Here is a 15,337-nt window from a genome sequence, read left to right as displayed (position 1 = left end):
TTACAGTTGCATCCTCTATTACACTTTAACGTTGACAGTTTCATTGCACTAGCATAGCTAAGGTTAAATTAACACAATAAAAACTAGCAAGCCTAAAATTTGAAAATGTTAGAAATGTTTAAAAGTGGTCTGAATGTAGAGGAGATGTTCATTACCATTAGCTCAGAGAAGTGATTGCATTCACAGTCTCTTGGTACATAAAATATAGACAGCAGGAGTTGCATATGCTATTGGCTTGTGTGTTCCCTCATGAAATGTTAAGGCCATCCCTCAATCACAGTTTGTTTATAAATTCTGTACTCACCAGATTTATTTGTCTGTATAAATCATGGCACTATTATATGCAGCTCTCCTCACAGTTTGGTTTCTGATGTGCATTGGTGTGCAGAGTCAGTATAAAAGCAAGAATAAGTGCATCTATCAGGGAGATGAGGATACATACACTTTTTACCAGCAGGGAGATGTGGTTTTGGGAGGGCTCTTTCCTTTGCATTTCAGTCCAGTATCATTGATTTCTTCTTTTAGGACCAAACCTAAACCAACTAAGTATAAATTGTGTGTTACATTTTTGTCGCCTTATAAATGCAAGTGTAACAAAAATCTTATATGTATATACATAAGTATATGCATGTGTGTGTGTGTGTGTGTGTGTGTGTGTTTAGAAATTGTTAAATCAACTGTCTGGACTCAAACACATTTTTTACTTGTTGTATTGCAGTTATGTAATTCATTAAGTGCGTGAAATCTGTTGCAGCTTTACCCCTCGAGCCCTGAGATGGATGCAGACAATGATATTTGCTGTAAGAGAAATAAACCAGCGGCAAGACCTTTTGCCAAAACTATCTCTGGGCTACCACATCAAGGACAGCGGTGATGACATACCTGTATCTGTAAAGAGGTCTCTTCTCCTGGTCAATGGACAGCCAGAGAAGGGCAGTGAACAAAGCTGTGAAGACACACAAAAGGAACCGAGCCCTGTAATCGTGGGAGAAGCATCATCAGGCATATCCATGGCTGTTCTGAGAAGTCTTGGCTCCTTCAAAATACCTTTAGTAAAACAAAAACATTTAAACATTACTTTATTAGCAATAAAATAGTTTTGTCTTGGTAATAAATATTGTGATGATGTATTGATATGATGGATAATGTTACTGTAGACTATCGTTTAGATTAATTTACGTTCAAATATATACATATTTTTACATATGCATACATTGGCATTTAATTTTCATTTATTATAGGATTATATTGAACATTTAGGTCCATACACAATAGCAATATCTGGATGGTTCCTTTTAATGTTATTGCATTGCTAAGTTAACTGAAATTTTGTGTTTTCATATTTTAGGTGAGCTACTTTGCATCCTGTTCATGTCTCAGTAACAAGAGAGAGTTTCCAGCATTCATGCGGACAATGCCAAGTGATTTATTTCAGATTAAAGCATTGGTAAAACTTGTTCATTACTTTCAATGGACATGGGTCGGTGTGATCGGTGTGGATACAGACTATGCTCGGTTTGCCATCCAGCTCTTCTTAAAAGAGTCTGAAAATTTTAATATTTGTCCTGCTTATGTCCACCTTTATCCTGTTGCACTGACGCAAGATGCAGCTGAGGAACTTGTAAAGATTTTAAAATCTTCTTCTGCCACAGTCATAATAAGCTTCACTGTGGACTCCTATTTGCATGGTATCTTAAAAGAGTGTAGACGACAAAATGTCACTCATCTTCAGTGGATTGCCAGTGAGGCTTGGGCCACATCAAAAGCCCTCTGGAATGATTTTGGTGATTTGTTAATGGGAACATTAGGGTTTGCCATACGGAGAGCTGATATCCCACATCTTGGCAGTTACCTCAGGAGAGTAAGTGATTCTGTTGCTCAGAAGTCACATTTTCTCTCTGAGTTTTGGGAAGAGACTTTCCGTTGCCGGCTGAATGAGTCCTTAAATACTCATGTACACGGGGAAGAGCCACAGAACTGGCCACCTTGCAATGGCAGTGAGAGTTTGGATGATGTATACACTCCTTATTCAGATGTCTCACAGCTCAGAGTCTCCTACAATGTTTACAAGGCCGTGTATCTCATAGCACATGCACTACATGATATGAGCACATGTGAACCAGGAAAAGGCCCCTTTCAGAATGGGACATGTGGGAGTATGTATCCCATTCTGCCATGGCAGGTGTGTGTTACTTTCTATTTTATGTTCTCCCTCAGTAATATGATTAGAATTAATTATCATACAGTGTACAAACATTAAAGCAATGATTCAATTATATAATGGGAATAATCTCTAAATGTACATTTATGTAATTTGTAATGTGTTTGCTTTTCTTTGCATTATGCTGTCTCCTAAGCTCCTGTATTACATGAAACAAACACATTTCTCAACACTAGGGGAAGAGGTCAGATTTGATGAAAACGGTGATCCAATAGCATCATATGACCTCATGAACTGGCAAAGAGGGTCTGATGGCTCCCTTCAGCTAGTGAGGGTGGGATTCTATGATGCCTCCCTCGAAGTTGACAAAGACCTAGCAATAAATGAACCAGTAATTATGTGGCACAGAGGAGAGAAGGTGTGTGCCATCCCAGTCATTACCAGATATTGCTTACTATATTTGCTTTTTCTTCAACTCTACTTAAAGTTAATGGCTGAACTAAGAAGAATACAGTTTCATAATTTTAAATGGAAATGCACTGTTGATTTAATTGTGTGTACACATGTGCATATATTTATACATGTGTAATTTTACACTGATAATATACATCCAATCCCGCTCCTGGAGTGCCACTGTCCTGCAAAGTTTACCCTCAACTCAAATTCCATTTGAAGTAATTCACATGACCCGAAATTATGAGGTTATAAAAAAAAATAATAATAATAATAATAATAAAAAAAACTTGCCAGTGTAAATTTAATTAGATTAGATATAATTTGGTAAGGCAGCCCAATAATTCAGTGGGTAGTGCTATTCCCTCAAAGCAAGAAAGTCCTTGCCTGTGGCCCGAGACATTGGAATAGGCTCCAACCCTCCAATAGAGCAGTCTGAAAAATGGATGGCTATAATTTTGTGGTAGAGTGTTGCGCAATTTATTGGTGCAGAGATGAGTATGTGGTTTTTATTTATTTATTTATTTTTTACTTTTGAAACTACTTTTTGTTCACTTAATTAGAAGCACCACAATTGATATGTTTATTTTAAAATTGTGAAAATCAAATTGACTAAATTAAGCTTACATTTTTCTTTTGCTAATGAGGCATACTTGAATCATGCCAACTTGAATACTTGGACCAAATTTATTAAATACATGTTGTAAGTAGACAAGTGGCCAAGTGCAAACACTGCAAGTGTGGGTATTGTGACAGTCCCATGGATGAACCAGAAACTTTCAGCCAGGTGTGTTGAAGATGGTTGTAACTGTTGGAAAGGTGGCATTTTGTGGTTTTTAATGTGGTGTACACATTATGCATATAAATAATGTAGTGAAATGCACTCTCAAAAAGTACAGACTATGTAGTATTTTTTTTCTACTTTCTATTGCCTCTTTTGCTGTGATCATTAGGCACCAGATTCATTGTGCAGTCAAAGCTGTCTGCCAGGCTCCAGGAAGGCCAGGCAAAAAGGAAAGCCTGTCTGCTGCTTTGACTGTATACCATGTGCTGAAGGAGAGATCAGTAATCAAACAGGTGTGAATTTTTTCACAGCTCTTCACTTAATGGTATTCTGAGAAGAAAGAAAATTTGGTGTTTTATGCTCCCCCTTTCCCCCAATGTTTCCACAGACTCAATTGACTGCCTGACATGTTCAAGGGAAACATGGCCAAACCAAGCCCAAGACCAGTGTATTCCTAAAACTTTAGAGTTTTTGTCTTTTCATGAGCCCTTGGGAATAATTCTATGGGGATTTTCAGCATTTGGGGCCTGTGCAGCATTAGCAGTGATTGGTGTGTTTGTAATGTATAGAAAGACTCCAGTCATACGAGGAAACAATATAGAGTTAAGTTTCCTTCTCCTTCTGTTCCTCTGTGCATGCTTTCTGATTGGCCTAACATTTATAGGGAAGCCAACTGACTGGTTATGTCAGATTCGGTATCCAGCCTTTGGAATAAGCTTTACTCTCTGTATTTCATGCATCTTGGCAAAAACTGTTGTAGTTTTAATGGCTTTCAGAGCCACCCTCCCTGGCAGTAATGTCATGAAGTGGTTTGGCCCTGCTAAACAAAGATCAAGTGTAATCTTGTGCACTTTTGTGCAAGCACTTATTTGCATTATATGGTTAACAACAAAGCCTCCTGTTGCTTCATACAACACTAAGTTCTTAAGTGCAACTATAATTGTTGAATGTGCTGTCGGGTCTGAAACTGGATTTTGGTGTGTGCTAGGATATATTGGCTTCCTGGCTTCTTTGTGCTTCTTATTAGCATTCTTGGCCAGAAAATTACCAGACAACTTTAATGAAGCTAAATTCATCACATTCAGCATGCTTATATTTTTTGCTGTGTGGATAACCTTCATTCCAGTTTATGTGAGCTCTCGTGGAAAGTATATGGTTGCTGTCCATGTCTTTGCTATTCTAGCTTCTGCATTTGGTCTCTTGCTTTGTATATTTGCTCCTAAATGTTATGTTGTATTACTTAAACCCGAGAGAAATGACAAAAAGCATATGATGAAAAAATAGTATTATATATAGCTAGTATAACTCTAGCTTGTAATACAATGTTCCAGGGTTAATGTTTGCAGTCTGTTTATATGTGTGCAAAATTCACTCTTATCTTAGAAAAATATTAATATGACCTATAGAAGTTGACTAGTTATTAAACCATGGTATTAAAGTACTCTTTCTTCTGTTCCTGCTGTTTTTCTTTTTCTAAATGACTTTTGATGTTAACACTGTAGAAGGACAGAGCTAACATTATCTCCATATAATCTCCACAAAGAACGCATAGCTCTCGACAGCTCAAGGACATCAAAACATCAAGGAAAGGCCCACTAGAGTAAAGCCCTAGCTCGGCCCTTGTCCAACACAGCTTGTAACATAGTTTATTTTATTTTATTTTTTTATTTATTATTATTTTATTTTTTTTAAATAAAATGACACCCATTAAACTGATCAATGCTATCTCAGAGGAGGAGAACTCAAATACTAATCAATGAATCAGTTTATTTCTGTTATGCCTTTCACTTGCTAACTTCCCGCCATATTGTTTACTTGGATGTACATCATTGATTAGTGCCGACTACTGGTGGAACCCTTGCAATGGGTTGAATCAATATGTCCTAAGTCCTTAATCACTTGGAATCCCCTATGGAGTTGATTTTTTATTTACAGTCCCCTTTACAAATTTGTTTGATGCAACAATATGCTTGGGCTATTTTAAATGTTTAAAAAAATCATATTTATATTATAGAGTTGTATGGGGTGGGAATAAATTAAATGCGATCTGTCATGACGTCATAATCATGTTGCATTGTGGTCTATGGAGCAACCTGAAGTGTACATACTAAGTAGAATGACTCCCTCTGTCAAAATCGAGGTGTCGAGGCTTGAGGGTCTGTCGATATAAACTTCCCTCGTCCACTTCATGAACTGGAACACACTTCAAAATGGCAGGGGGGCTTCCGCTAAGGGTAAGTACTTAGGAAAATTCACAAGTGCATGTCTAAAAGTGAAGTGGAATGCTGCCCCTGTTTCCACTTTCACGGCATGTGCACGTCTCCATTTTTTATTTTTTATTTTTTTCTCAATGAAAAGTGCACTTATCAATTTTCATCCATATAATTGCCTACAAATATCTGAGTCACCTTCACTGGTAAATAAAGAAGCATGTTCAAAAACTTTCAAAAAATAACTCATAACCAGCTTAAAACAGCTCATGACCAACTAAGGACCAGCTTAACACTAGAACCACCAGAGATCGCTGTATACCTAAAAGCGTCAGCGGGTAAATTTTACCCACACACATGGTAACTGTTTTTATATGGCTAAAGAACATATTTCACTGAATTATGCCACTGTCTTCACAAAGAAGTGTCTAGAGTCATGAAATGATTGTCTAGTCATCAACTATATTTTTACCCTGATGTTTTATGTTCAAGACTTTTTAATGCAACCTACACTAATCAATAATGGTCAGTAAGCAAAAAAAAAAAAAAAAGCCTGCACTGACATCGAAAATTAGAAGGTAGTAAACATTTGGGTGGTGTAATATTATAATACAATATCAATAATTACTATATTAGGATAACCCATGTTATTTAAAGTGCATATTGCAGGTTAAAAAAAAAATCCAAATTAATATATAAACTTGTATGAAAATATCATATGAACCCTTTATGCAGGATTTGAAAATGTTTTACAAAACGTGAGTGTACAAATTTAGAAGAAAAAGTGACGCTTTCCTTTACAGTTCTCAAAAACCACTTTTTTTTCAACATTGCGTCATATTATGTCACATAAGGGAGTCGTCTGCCATGCTCTGCTGGTATTCAGTGGGAGCGGGCGCGAGTCAGAGTGTTTTCGAGAGTTATTTTTATTTATCATCGTCATAGTAAATTGTGTTTGTGGAGGTAACACTAACTCCAGCCTGTCAGGACATTGAGTCCACAGGTTTCCTAACAAGAAATAGGATGTATCTTCCGGGCATCGGTGCGTTTGTGCAGCTGAAGAGAAGGGACGGGACTTCTCTGATGCATCTGCTTCCAGAAACGCGGTGGTGTGTAGCTTAACGATCACTTTACACCGGAGGATTATCATCCCGGCGACATTAGTTCCACATGGGATGCCGAAGCAAGAGCCTAGTGAGACTCAGTGCGGTTTCTTCAGTGCACACAGCACTTTCATCTGGTCCCGGTCAGCCTATGGTTCGGCCGCCGGCGGGAGACATGATGCTCACGGATCCGTCAGAGATGCTGCTCCACGAAAATGTCAACTGTGCACCGTAAGTCTTGTTTTTTAACATTTGCTAACTACCAAATCAGTGAACATAATTATTTAAATAATGAGACACAACGAGACGTGTATAAGTTGTTGTAAAGCACCGCAGCTAGCTTGTAAGCATTAGCTAAATATTTTTAAAAACCGTGTAAAAACTTTACCGTATGAGAAGGCATAACTGGTAGGTTAACCTCAGTTTGCTAATATTATAACCATCAAGTCTAGTTACAGCTTAGTGTCGTTGTTTGTACAACTAATTGGTAATTTTTTTGTCATGTGGTGTGTTTATAAGGCTTTGGAAGATGGGAGTGTGAAGATAATAATCAGTGGAGGCCAGCTGTTAGGAACCACCTCTACTGGACTGCAGCTTCCACTCCTGATGGAGATGCAGATGTGATGGAGGCCAAGTGAAAAACCATGGTCAGCAGTGAATGTGACCTAAACGTTCGCTTGCTTCTCCCAGCATATGCATCAGGCCTCATGAAGTCTCTGAGAGAGGAATACTGCAGGTCACCACAGGCTCCACGAGAACACAGCACTGTCTTGTCTTCCACTACACCTGCTCCTCTTTCCAGATCCCTCCAGAGGATCAACAAGATCAGGCTGTTGGATTTTGTATCTAGCACAGCATTCACAATTTAACACACGTTAACAACACATTAGTGTGATACCCAAACTGAAAGATTGTTAAATGTTTTTAAATGTGTCAGATGGTATATTTTTATTTTGGTAGTATATGTTTGGTACATCTACATATGCATATACATATATACAGGTGCATCTCAATAAATTAGAATGTCGTGGATAAGTTCATTTATTTCAGTAATACAACTCAAATTGTGAAACTTGTGTATTAAATAAATTCAATGCACACAGACTGAAGTAGTTTAAGTCTTTGGTTCTTTTAATTGTGATGATTTTGGCTCACATTTAACAAAAACCCACCAATTCACTATCTCAACAAATTAGAATACTTCATAAAACCAATAAAACAATTTTAAAAAAAAATGGTGAATTGTTGGCCTTCTAGAAAGTATGTTCATTTACTGTATATGTACTCAATACTTGGTAGGGGCTCCTTTTGCTTTAATTACTGCCTCAAATTTGGCGTGGCATGGAGGTGATCAGTTTGTGGCACTGCTGAGGTGGTATGGAAGCCCAGGTTTCTTTGACAGTGGTCTTCAGCTCATCTGCATTTTTTGGTCTCTTGTTTCTCATTTTCCTCTTGACAATACCCCATAGATTATCTATGGGGTTCAGGTCTGGTGAGTTTGCTGGCCAGTCAAGCACACCAACACCATGGTTATTTAACCAACTTTGGTAGTGTGGGCAGGTGCCAAATCCTGCTGGAAAATGAAATCAGCATCTTTAAAAAGCTGGTCAGCAGAAGGAAGCATGAAGTGCTCCAAGATTTATTGGTAAACGGGTGCAGTGACTTTGGTTTTCAAAAAACACAATTGACCAACACCAGCAGATGACATTGCACCCCAAATCATCACAGACTGTGGAAACTTAACACTGGACTTCAAGCAACTTGGGCTATGAGCTTCTCCACCCTTCCTCCAGACTCTGATGTCTGTGGTTCAGGAGAGGACAACTGTAGCCAAATTCCTTGACACGTCTGTGTGTGGTGGCTCTTGATGCCTTGACCCCAGCCTCAGTCCATTCCTTGTGAAGTTCACCCAAATTCTTGAATCAATTTTGCTTGACAATTTTGCTTGACAAACCCAAATGACAATGGGTTGCTTGACGTCGGAAGGTGTCGCGTGGTGATGTAATGACGCATGCCATGATCTATGATTATAACATGTAAAACGGGAACATGAAGGGATTATTTTAAAAGCAACTCATGTAAACACCTTAATCATAATATTGTCTTATTTGGAATAAGGTAAATAATTAGATTACTGATGTCCATGTAAATGTAGTCAATAATTGTCTTCTGGACAATTGTCAGATCAGCAGTCTACCCCATGATTGTGTAGCCTTGTGAACCAAACTGAGAGACCATTATGAAGGCTCAGGAAACTTTGCAGGTGTTTTGAGTTGATTAGCTGACTGGCATGTCACCATATTCTAATTTGTTGAGATAGTGAATTGGTGGTTTTTTGTTAAATGTGAGCCAAAATCATCACAATCAAAAGAACCAAAGACTTAAACTACTTCAGTGTGCATTGAATTTATTTCCCAGCTAACACACGACGTAACAGTTACGTAACGTATTGGTAATTTTGGTAATTTCATGACTTACCAATAGGCATCGTAACCATGACGTCGTATGCACGTAATTACATTACCATCCCATTACCAACTCACAACGTCATCAGTACGTCCTCCTAACATAACAAGATAACCAAGAACGTCCCAGATAGGTACTCTAATAGTAATATATTGGTAACTTCATGACTTACTGGCAACTTAACTGCAGTCGTATGCACGTAATTTCATTACCATAATTTTTGTACGTTCTTTATATGCTCTCTGATTACCATAATGCTATTTAAAAAGTGTAATTAAACTTCATACACAAGATTGAACGTTCCTTAAAGATAAAATGTGTTTCTTTTCACCAAGTCAGAATATGGAAGATTGCTTTTAATATGCCTTTAATAAATTCACATTACACCCATACAGCACTGTTAAATATATTGAAATATATTTTGAAAATCTATTTAAAAAATACATAAAACAAAGTTAAAAAATTGTTCCTCATGATACATGTGAAAATGTGTATGAAAAAATTATTTCTGCCTTAGTTTTTAATCAATGTTTTCTCAATGTTATTTCTACACCACGTTTACCATTTCTAAAGCTATTATATTATATTATATTATTTATGTAAATTCTGCATGACTTCTACGTGCTTTAATGGACACGCTCGCTGAACTGGAGCAGAGGAAGTTATCTAAAATTATACAAACAGTACATACAAGCGTTCCTGACACTTTCTTTCATGCAAATGACACGCTTCCGTTGAATATTTACTTTACAGAAATGGTTTAGTGTCTTCGGAAAAAGTCTGTTAGCATCTCAACCGTAAGCTATCTATAGACTTGAGCTCTTGTTTCTGAAAGTTTGGGCTTTTAATGTCATCTTATGTGTAAATGAGCATTTTTGATATAAAGGTTTTGCTGGCAATTTGTCAATGGCTGAATGGAAGTAAGCTAATTAAATTAACCTAAAAGTATGCACTGTACAGTTAATCGGATACGTCACTAACATGGAGCGTGAAAATTAGCTGAAATTTAAAACAGGTTTTGATCTTTCATGGTAAATACATATTGATACCACTTGTTCAGTGATTTCATAAACGTCAGCAAGAAACCCTCTATGACACAGTAGAAGTTAATGATTTTAAAATTTCTGCTGCTGATAGAGATATAGAAAACCCTGGTGATCTGATAAAGCTTATGAAATAACTTTATATGCATCTTTCACAACATATTTCACCTATATCACCATGCATCTGTAATTTTCTTTTGCAAAATTATATATATTGTGTGCGTGTTTGTTAGTTATTTTAAAAGGGCTTTGATGTCCAAACATAAGTAACACTGTAAGAGCATTACTAAATAAGTAAACCTAAAAATGTACATTGTGTTATTAAATACTTTTTTTTGTCTATTCTGTAAATTATTATTTTTGGGGGAAGTCGTGGCCTAATGGTTAGAGAGTCGGACTCGTAACCTAAAGGTTGCAAGTTCGAGTCTCGGGTCCAGCAGGAATTGTAGGTGGGGGGAGTGAATGTACAGCGCTCTCTCCACCCTCAATACCATTTACATTTATGCATTTAGCAGACGCTTTTATCCAAAGCGACTTACAGTGCATTCAGGTTATACATTTTTGTTTTATCAGTATGACAATACCATGACTGAGGTGCCCTTGAGCAAGGCACCGAACCCCCAACTGCTCCCCGGGTGCCGCAGCATAAATGGCTGCCCACTTCTCCGGGGTGTGTGTGTGTGTGTTCACTGCTGTGTGTGTGCACTTTGGATGGGTTAAATGCAGAGCACAAATTCCGAGTATGGGTAACCATACTTGGCCACATGTCATGTCACTTTCACTTTCTTTTCTGTATTTCACCTCTGCTATAGTTTATAATAAACCTGGCATTGTATAATAAATATTGTTGACGCTGTGACAGATTGTTTATGTTCCTAGATTCTTCCATGCTGACGGCTGAGCACTAGAGTTGGACCGTATATCCTGCCGAAGAACATCTCTAGACATTATGAACCATATGTCTAGTAAGTAATACCTCAAACATATACTACCTAAAGTTTAAGGGTCAGATTTGTCTTGTATTTGAAACAAGTCTTTTATGCTCACCACTGCTGCATTTATTTGATTAAAATACAGTAAAACAGTAATATTGTGAAATTAACATTTTTTAGTAACTATTTTCTATTTCAGTATGTTTAAAAAATTGATCAAAGCTGAATTTTTAGCATCATTACCCCTGACTTCAGTGTCACATGATCCTTCAGAAACCATGCTTTGCGAAAACAAGAATAAATTACATTTTGCAATATATTCATATAGAAAACAGTTATCTTAAATAATAATATTTCACAACATTACTGTTTTTATTTATGATCAAATAAATGCAGTTTTCTTGGTGAACATAAGAGACTTATTTCAAAAACAAAAAAAAAACTGACCACAAACTTTAATAACACAAGAGATTTGAATATTAATTAATTTATTCTAATAAAATGCAAGAAGCTCTTAAAAACATTAACGTATATAGTAATTTTTTCCTCTGGTGATTTGTATTGTATACCCAGGATGCAATGCACAATGACGTAGATTCCCATTCTCTATCTCCAAGCTTCACGCTCTCACACCGTGTCTACAATGGACACGACAAAGTGACTGTTAAAAATCATTTGAACTTTGTGTCAATATGTCATAAATAGAACGAGGCATCAGTTTACTGTCAGGGATTTGTTGTGCCGGGCCGCATCCAGTGTAGACAACATCATATAATAATAGGTTCTATTGTATTTTGTTGCGCCATCCAGTGTACACATGGTGTTAGAAATCTTATTAAATATCGTTACATATGATGTATGTATGATGCCATCCATAATTGATAGAACTTTTTAAGTTCAGAGACCAAAAATCATCAATAAACCACAAGGTAATTATAAGTTATTTCAAGAATAATAATAAGAACAACAAGAATAAATAAAAATGCATCTGTGACTTAATATTGCTTCTTATTTTTCAGTGGGTTGAAATTTCACATTAAACACATTGCTTGCTTCTCATCTTTGTGCATTTTCAGATGTTGTGCATATTTATGAATCTCTTTTTTTTACTTTAACTTTGTTTAACTTTTTAACATCATAATATTGGTTGTCTTCTTTCTCTTTTTTTTTTATTTAATTAAAATTTATTTACTTTTATATTTTATTAAAGTTGGCACAACAATACAATTCTGCTTAGAGTACCCATTTGGCCAGCAGCAGACCTGCCCCTGACATACTGATTAGTTAATATTTACTCATGAAGAATGAGTACACTTTAATTTGTACAGAAATATGCAATATTTGACTCATATTCAGTGATGCTATTAACTTTTTCCCCCTTTTGTTTGTTTGTGTCAATCACAGCTAAATAAAACCAAAGGCCATTCAGCTGCAGGTCACTGCATCTTTTGCTGTGTAAGTTCATTTTTTTTTTTAAATATCAAACACATTCTCAGTATTTATATTTGGTTTTGTTTTTATAACCATTTTAGAGTCACCGTTTTGGTACGGTTCTTATGTACTATCCTTTTAACATTTCAGCAGCTGACTTTTTTTGGTACTTGTATAGTCATTTTAATTGTACCACATTTGCAATGCATATATAACAGGGCTTCAGACTAACTTTTGAGAGCAGTGGCAAATGGTGGCGCCAGATGCAGATTTGGTAGCACTGGGGGTGGTGTGTGGGTGGTATTAAAAATAAAGATAATTAAATCATAAAATTATTATAGTTTTGCATTAATAAGTGTAGTTACTAGTAATATTACACATTTATTTCTTGGTAATGCACATTTGACAGTAAAGCACTGAGCTGGGAGTTGGGAAGCACAAAATGTAATTTTATTAACAACAGTAACGTGCAAAATGTAAGTTTTAACATATTTAAAACAGAAAATTAACAAATTATCCTCTTATTAAATGTACCATTACTCTTTTGTAGTATTATATGGAACTGACCAACAACTTCAGTGATTATGAAAGGAGCTCTCTTGCTTTGTGTGTGATTCAGTCAGAGAAGTTTGTTTTTCAGTGCACTTCGTGACTTTTCTTACTTCATACACAAAAAAGAGCAAAAATTTTACAACATTTGATTTCGTGATTTAAAATTTTATAATAGTGATTTTATAATTTCAAAATATTAAGTAAAAAGTAGAAATGAATAACAAATAAAGCATATAAGTGTTCCTCTGTTGCCATCTACTGGTTATAGTGGTAATTTAATGCCCTTTTTTTTTTTTTTTACAAAAGTGTTTGTTTACGACAAAGTATATTTTGTTCATCCCTTTAAAAATAACATTTGAATTGTATGCTTTTTTTTTTTGTTATCAACATTTTTTTTATTTTTCATACATAACATCCAAAAAAATAAATAAATAAATAAATAAATAAATAAAAAATACAAAATAATAATAAAAACAACAACAGACACATACTCAATATCTCAAAGTCCAGTCAAAGGGAGGGAGAGAGGGAAGGACAAGAAAAACATAAAAGTCACTCTTTTATACAGTCACGTATATCAAAGAGAAAGCACTGCCAAGCATCAATGGTAGAAGGCTTGGCCCCATTGATTCGTGCTGTTGTACATTCAGAAGTCACTATTTGCAGGAGGCTACGGATCCAATATGTTTTTCCACACATGTGCGGTGTAAACCAGTTTTGTATTATTGTCTTCTTTGCAGCTGTAAAACCAGCAAACAACATTCTCTTTTGCATTGAAGTTATACAGAGGCCAGAATCATCATTAAGAAGACACAAACTTGGATTAACAGACCAATCAATATGCAGTAAGGATGATAGAACCAGGTTTACATGTGTCCATAGACTGATGACGACAGGACATTCCCAAAACATATGCAGAAAAGTACCTGATGATGTAGTATTACATATATGGCAGTTGAGATTCGGTTGTAGTTTCATTTTAAATCTTTTGTAAGGAGTTATGTATGCTCTATGAATGACTTTGAAGTGAATAAGACGATGAGCCAGATTTTTAGATGTTAAACTGAGATTAGACCACACTCTCTCCCAGTCGACAGACAAATTAAGGTCAGATAATTCCCTATTCCAAATAGTTTTAATAGAAAGAGGTTTTGTAATGCAATCAATAATCTTATTATATATTAAAGAAACAGACAGCCGACCAACAGATGGTGCAATCCAATCTTGCATAGGATGAGAGGAGATGGGAGATGCCCAAGGAACTCCATACGCTTTGAGAGCAGAACGTAATTGAAGAAAGACAAAATATGCGGATGCTGGTAGACAAAATTTGGTTCTTAATGTCTGAAATGAACATAAGCCCTGGTTATCATATATATCACCGCATGTGTTTACACCCAAAGAGGACCAAGAGGGTTGGACAAATGGACGATTTCCGCATACAAAATTAAAATTGTGCCATAAAGGTGTACTGTTACAAAATTTGAAGGTTCCTCCTATCCGACGTTCCACCGTTTTCCAGATTTTAATAGAGTTGGCCACAACCGGACCAAATTTATAATTATCCCTTTTTTCCTGTGCCAGTAAATAACATATCTTGGAGTCTATTTGGTTTAACCTTGTCAGCTTCAATCACTCTCCAAGAAACTGTAGATTGAGGATCAACCCAATTATGAAGAGCCTTAAGCTGGAGCGACCAATAATACAGTTCAAAATTTGGTACAGCCAGTCCTCCTGCGCTATTAGGATGTTGTAATGTGGTAAGTTTAATTCTGGGGCATTTATCATTCCAGATAAATTTAGAAATTATGGAGTTGATCTCCTTAAAGTAACCTGGAGGGGGAGAAAGTGGTAGCATAGAGAAAAAAAAATTAAATCGAGGTAACAAATTCATCTTAACAGTGGAGATTCTTCCTTGAAGAGATACTTTAAGATTCTTCCATCTTTAAATGTCATTTTTGACCTTAACTAAAATATTATTAAAATTGTCTCTGGCAATCTTATGAATGTTTTTATGTATGGTAATGCCAAATAGATGAAAGATTCCTTAATAGGGATAAATGAGGGAATAGAAGAATTAACTTTAACATTGTTAATTGGCATTAAAGCAGATTTTCTCCAATTTATTTTATATCCTGATAAGCTACTAAAATTATCAAATTCCTTAATTATACTAGAGACTGAAACATCAAAGTGGTCTAA

General features: G+C 36.0%; 1 protein-coding gene across 1 annotated transcript; it reads left to right on the top strand.

Moving 5' to 3' along the window:
- Window positions 1-328: 328 nt before the first annotated feature.
- LOC131524029 (extracellular calcium-sensing receptor-like) lies at window positions 329-4,723 on the top strand. Its single transcript, XM_058750753.1, has 6 exons — window positions 329-555; window positions 755-1,052; window positions 1,349-2,182; window positions 2,358-2,579; window positions 3,568-3,691; window positions 3,787-4,723. The coding sequence occupies exons 1-6, from the start codon at window positions 329-331 to the stop codon at window positions 4,680-4,682; spliced, it is 2,601 nt and encodes an 866-aa protein (XP_058606736.1). The 3' UTR covers window positions 4,683-4,723.
- The last annotated feature ends 10,614 nt before the right edge of the window (window positions 4,724-15,337 follow it).

The sequence above is a fragment of the Onychostoma macrolepis genome, chromosome 18 (assembly GCF_012432095.1).
Source record: "Onychostoma macrolepis isolate SWU-2019 chromosome 18, ASM1243209v1, whole genome shotgun sequence".
Taxonomy (NCBI): Eukaryota; Metazoa; Chordata; class Actinopteri; order Cypriniformes; family Cyprinidae; genus Onychostoma; species Onychostoma macrolepis.
The sequence above is the reverse complement of the archived record's forward strand: the minus strand, read 5'-3'. Positions and strand labels throughout refer to the sequence as shown.

Excerpts from the sequence above, each read along its gene's own strand:
- LOC131524029 (XM_058750753.1), top strand. The coding sequence starts at position 329 with ATGGCACTATTATATGCAGCTCTCCTCACAGTTTGGTTTCTGATGTGC. Across the intron at positions 2,183-2,357 it reads ATCCCATTCTGCCATGGCAG|CTCCTGTATTACATGAAACA; the intron begins GTGTGTGTTACT and ends CTGTCTCCTAAG. Across the intron at positions 2,580-3,567 it reads TGTGGCACAGAGGAGAGAAG|GCACCAGATTCATTGTGCAG; the intron begins GTGTGTGCCATC and ends TGTGATCATTAG.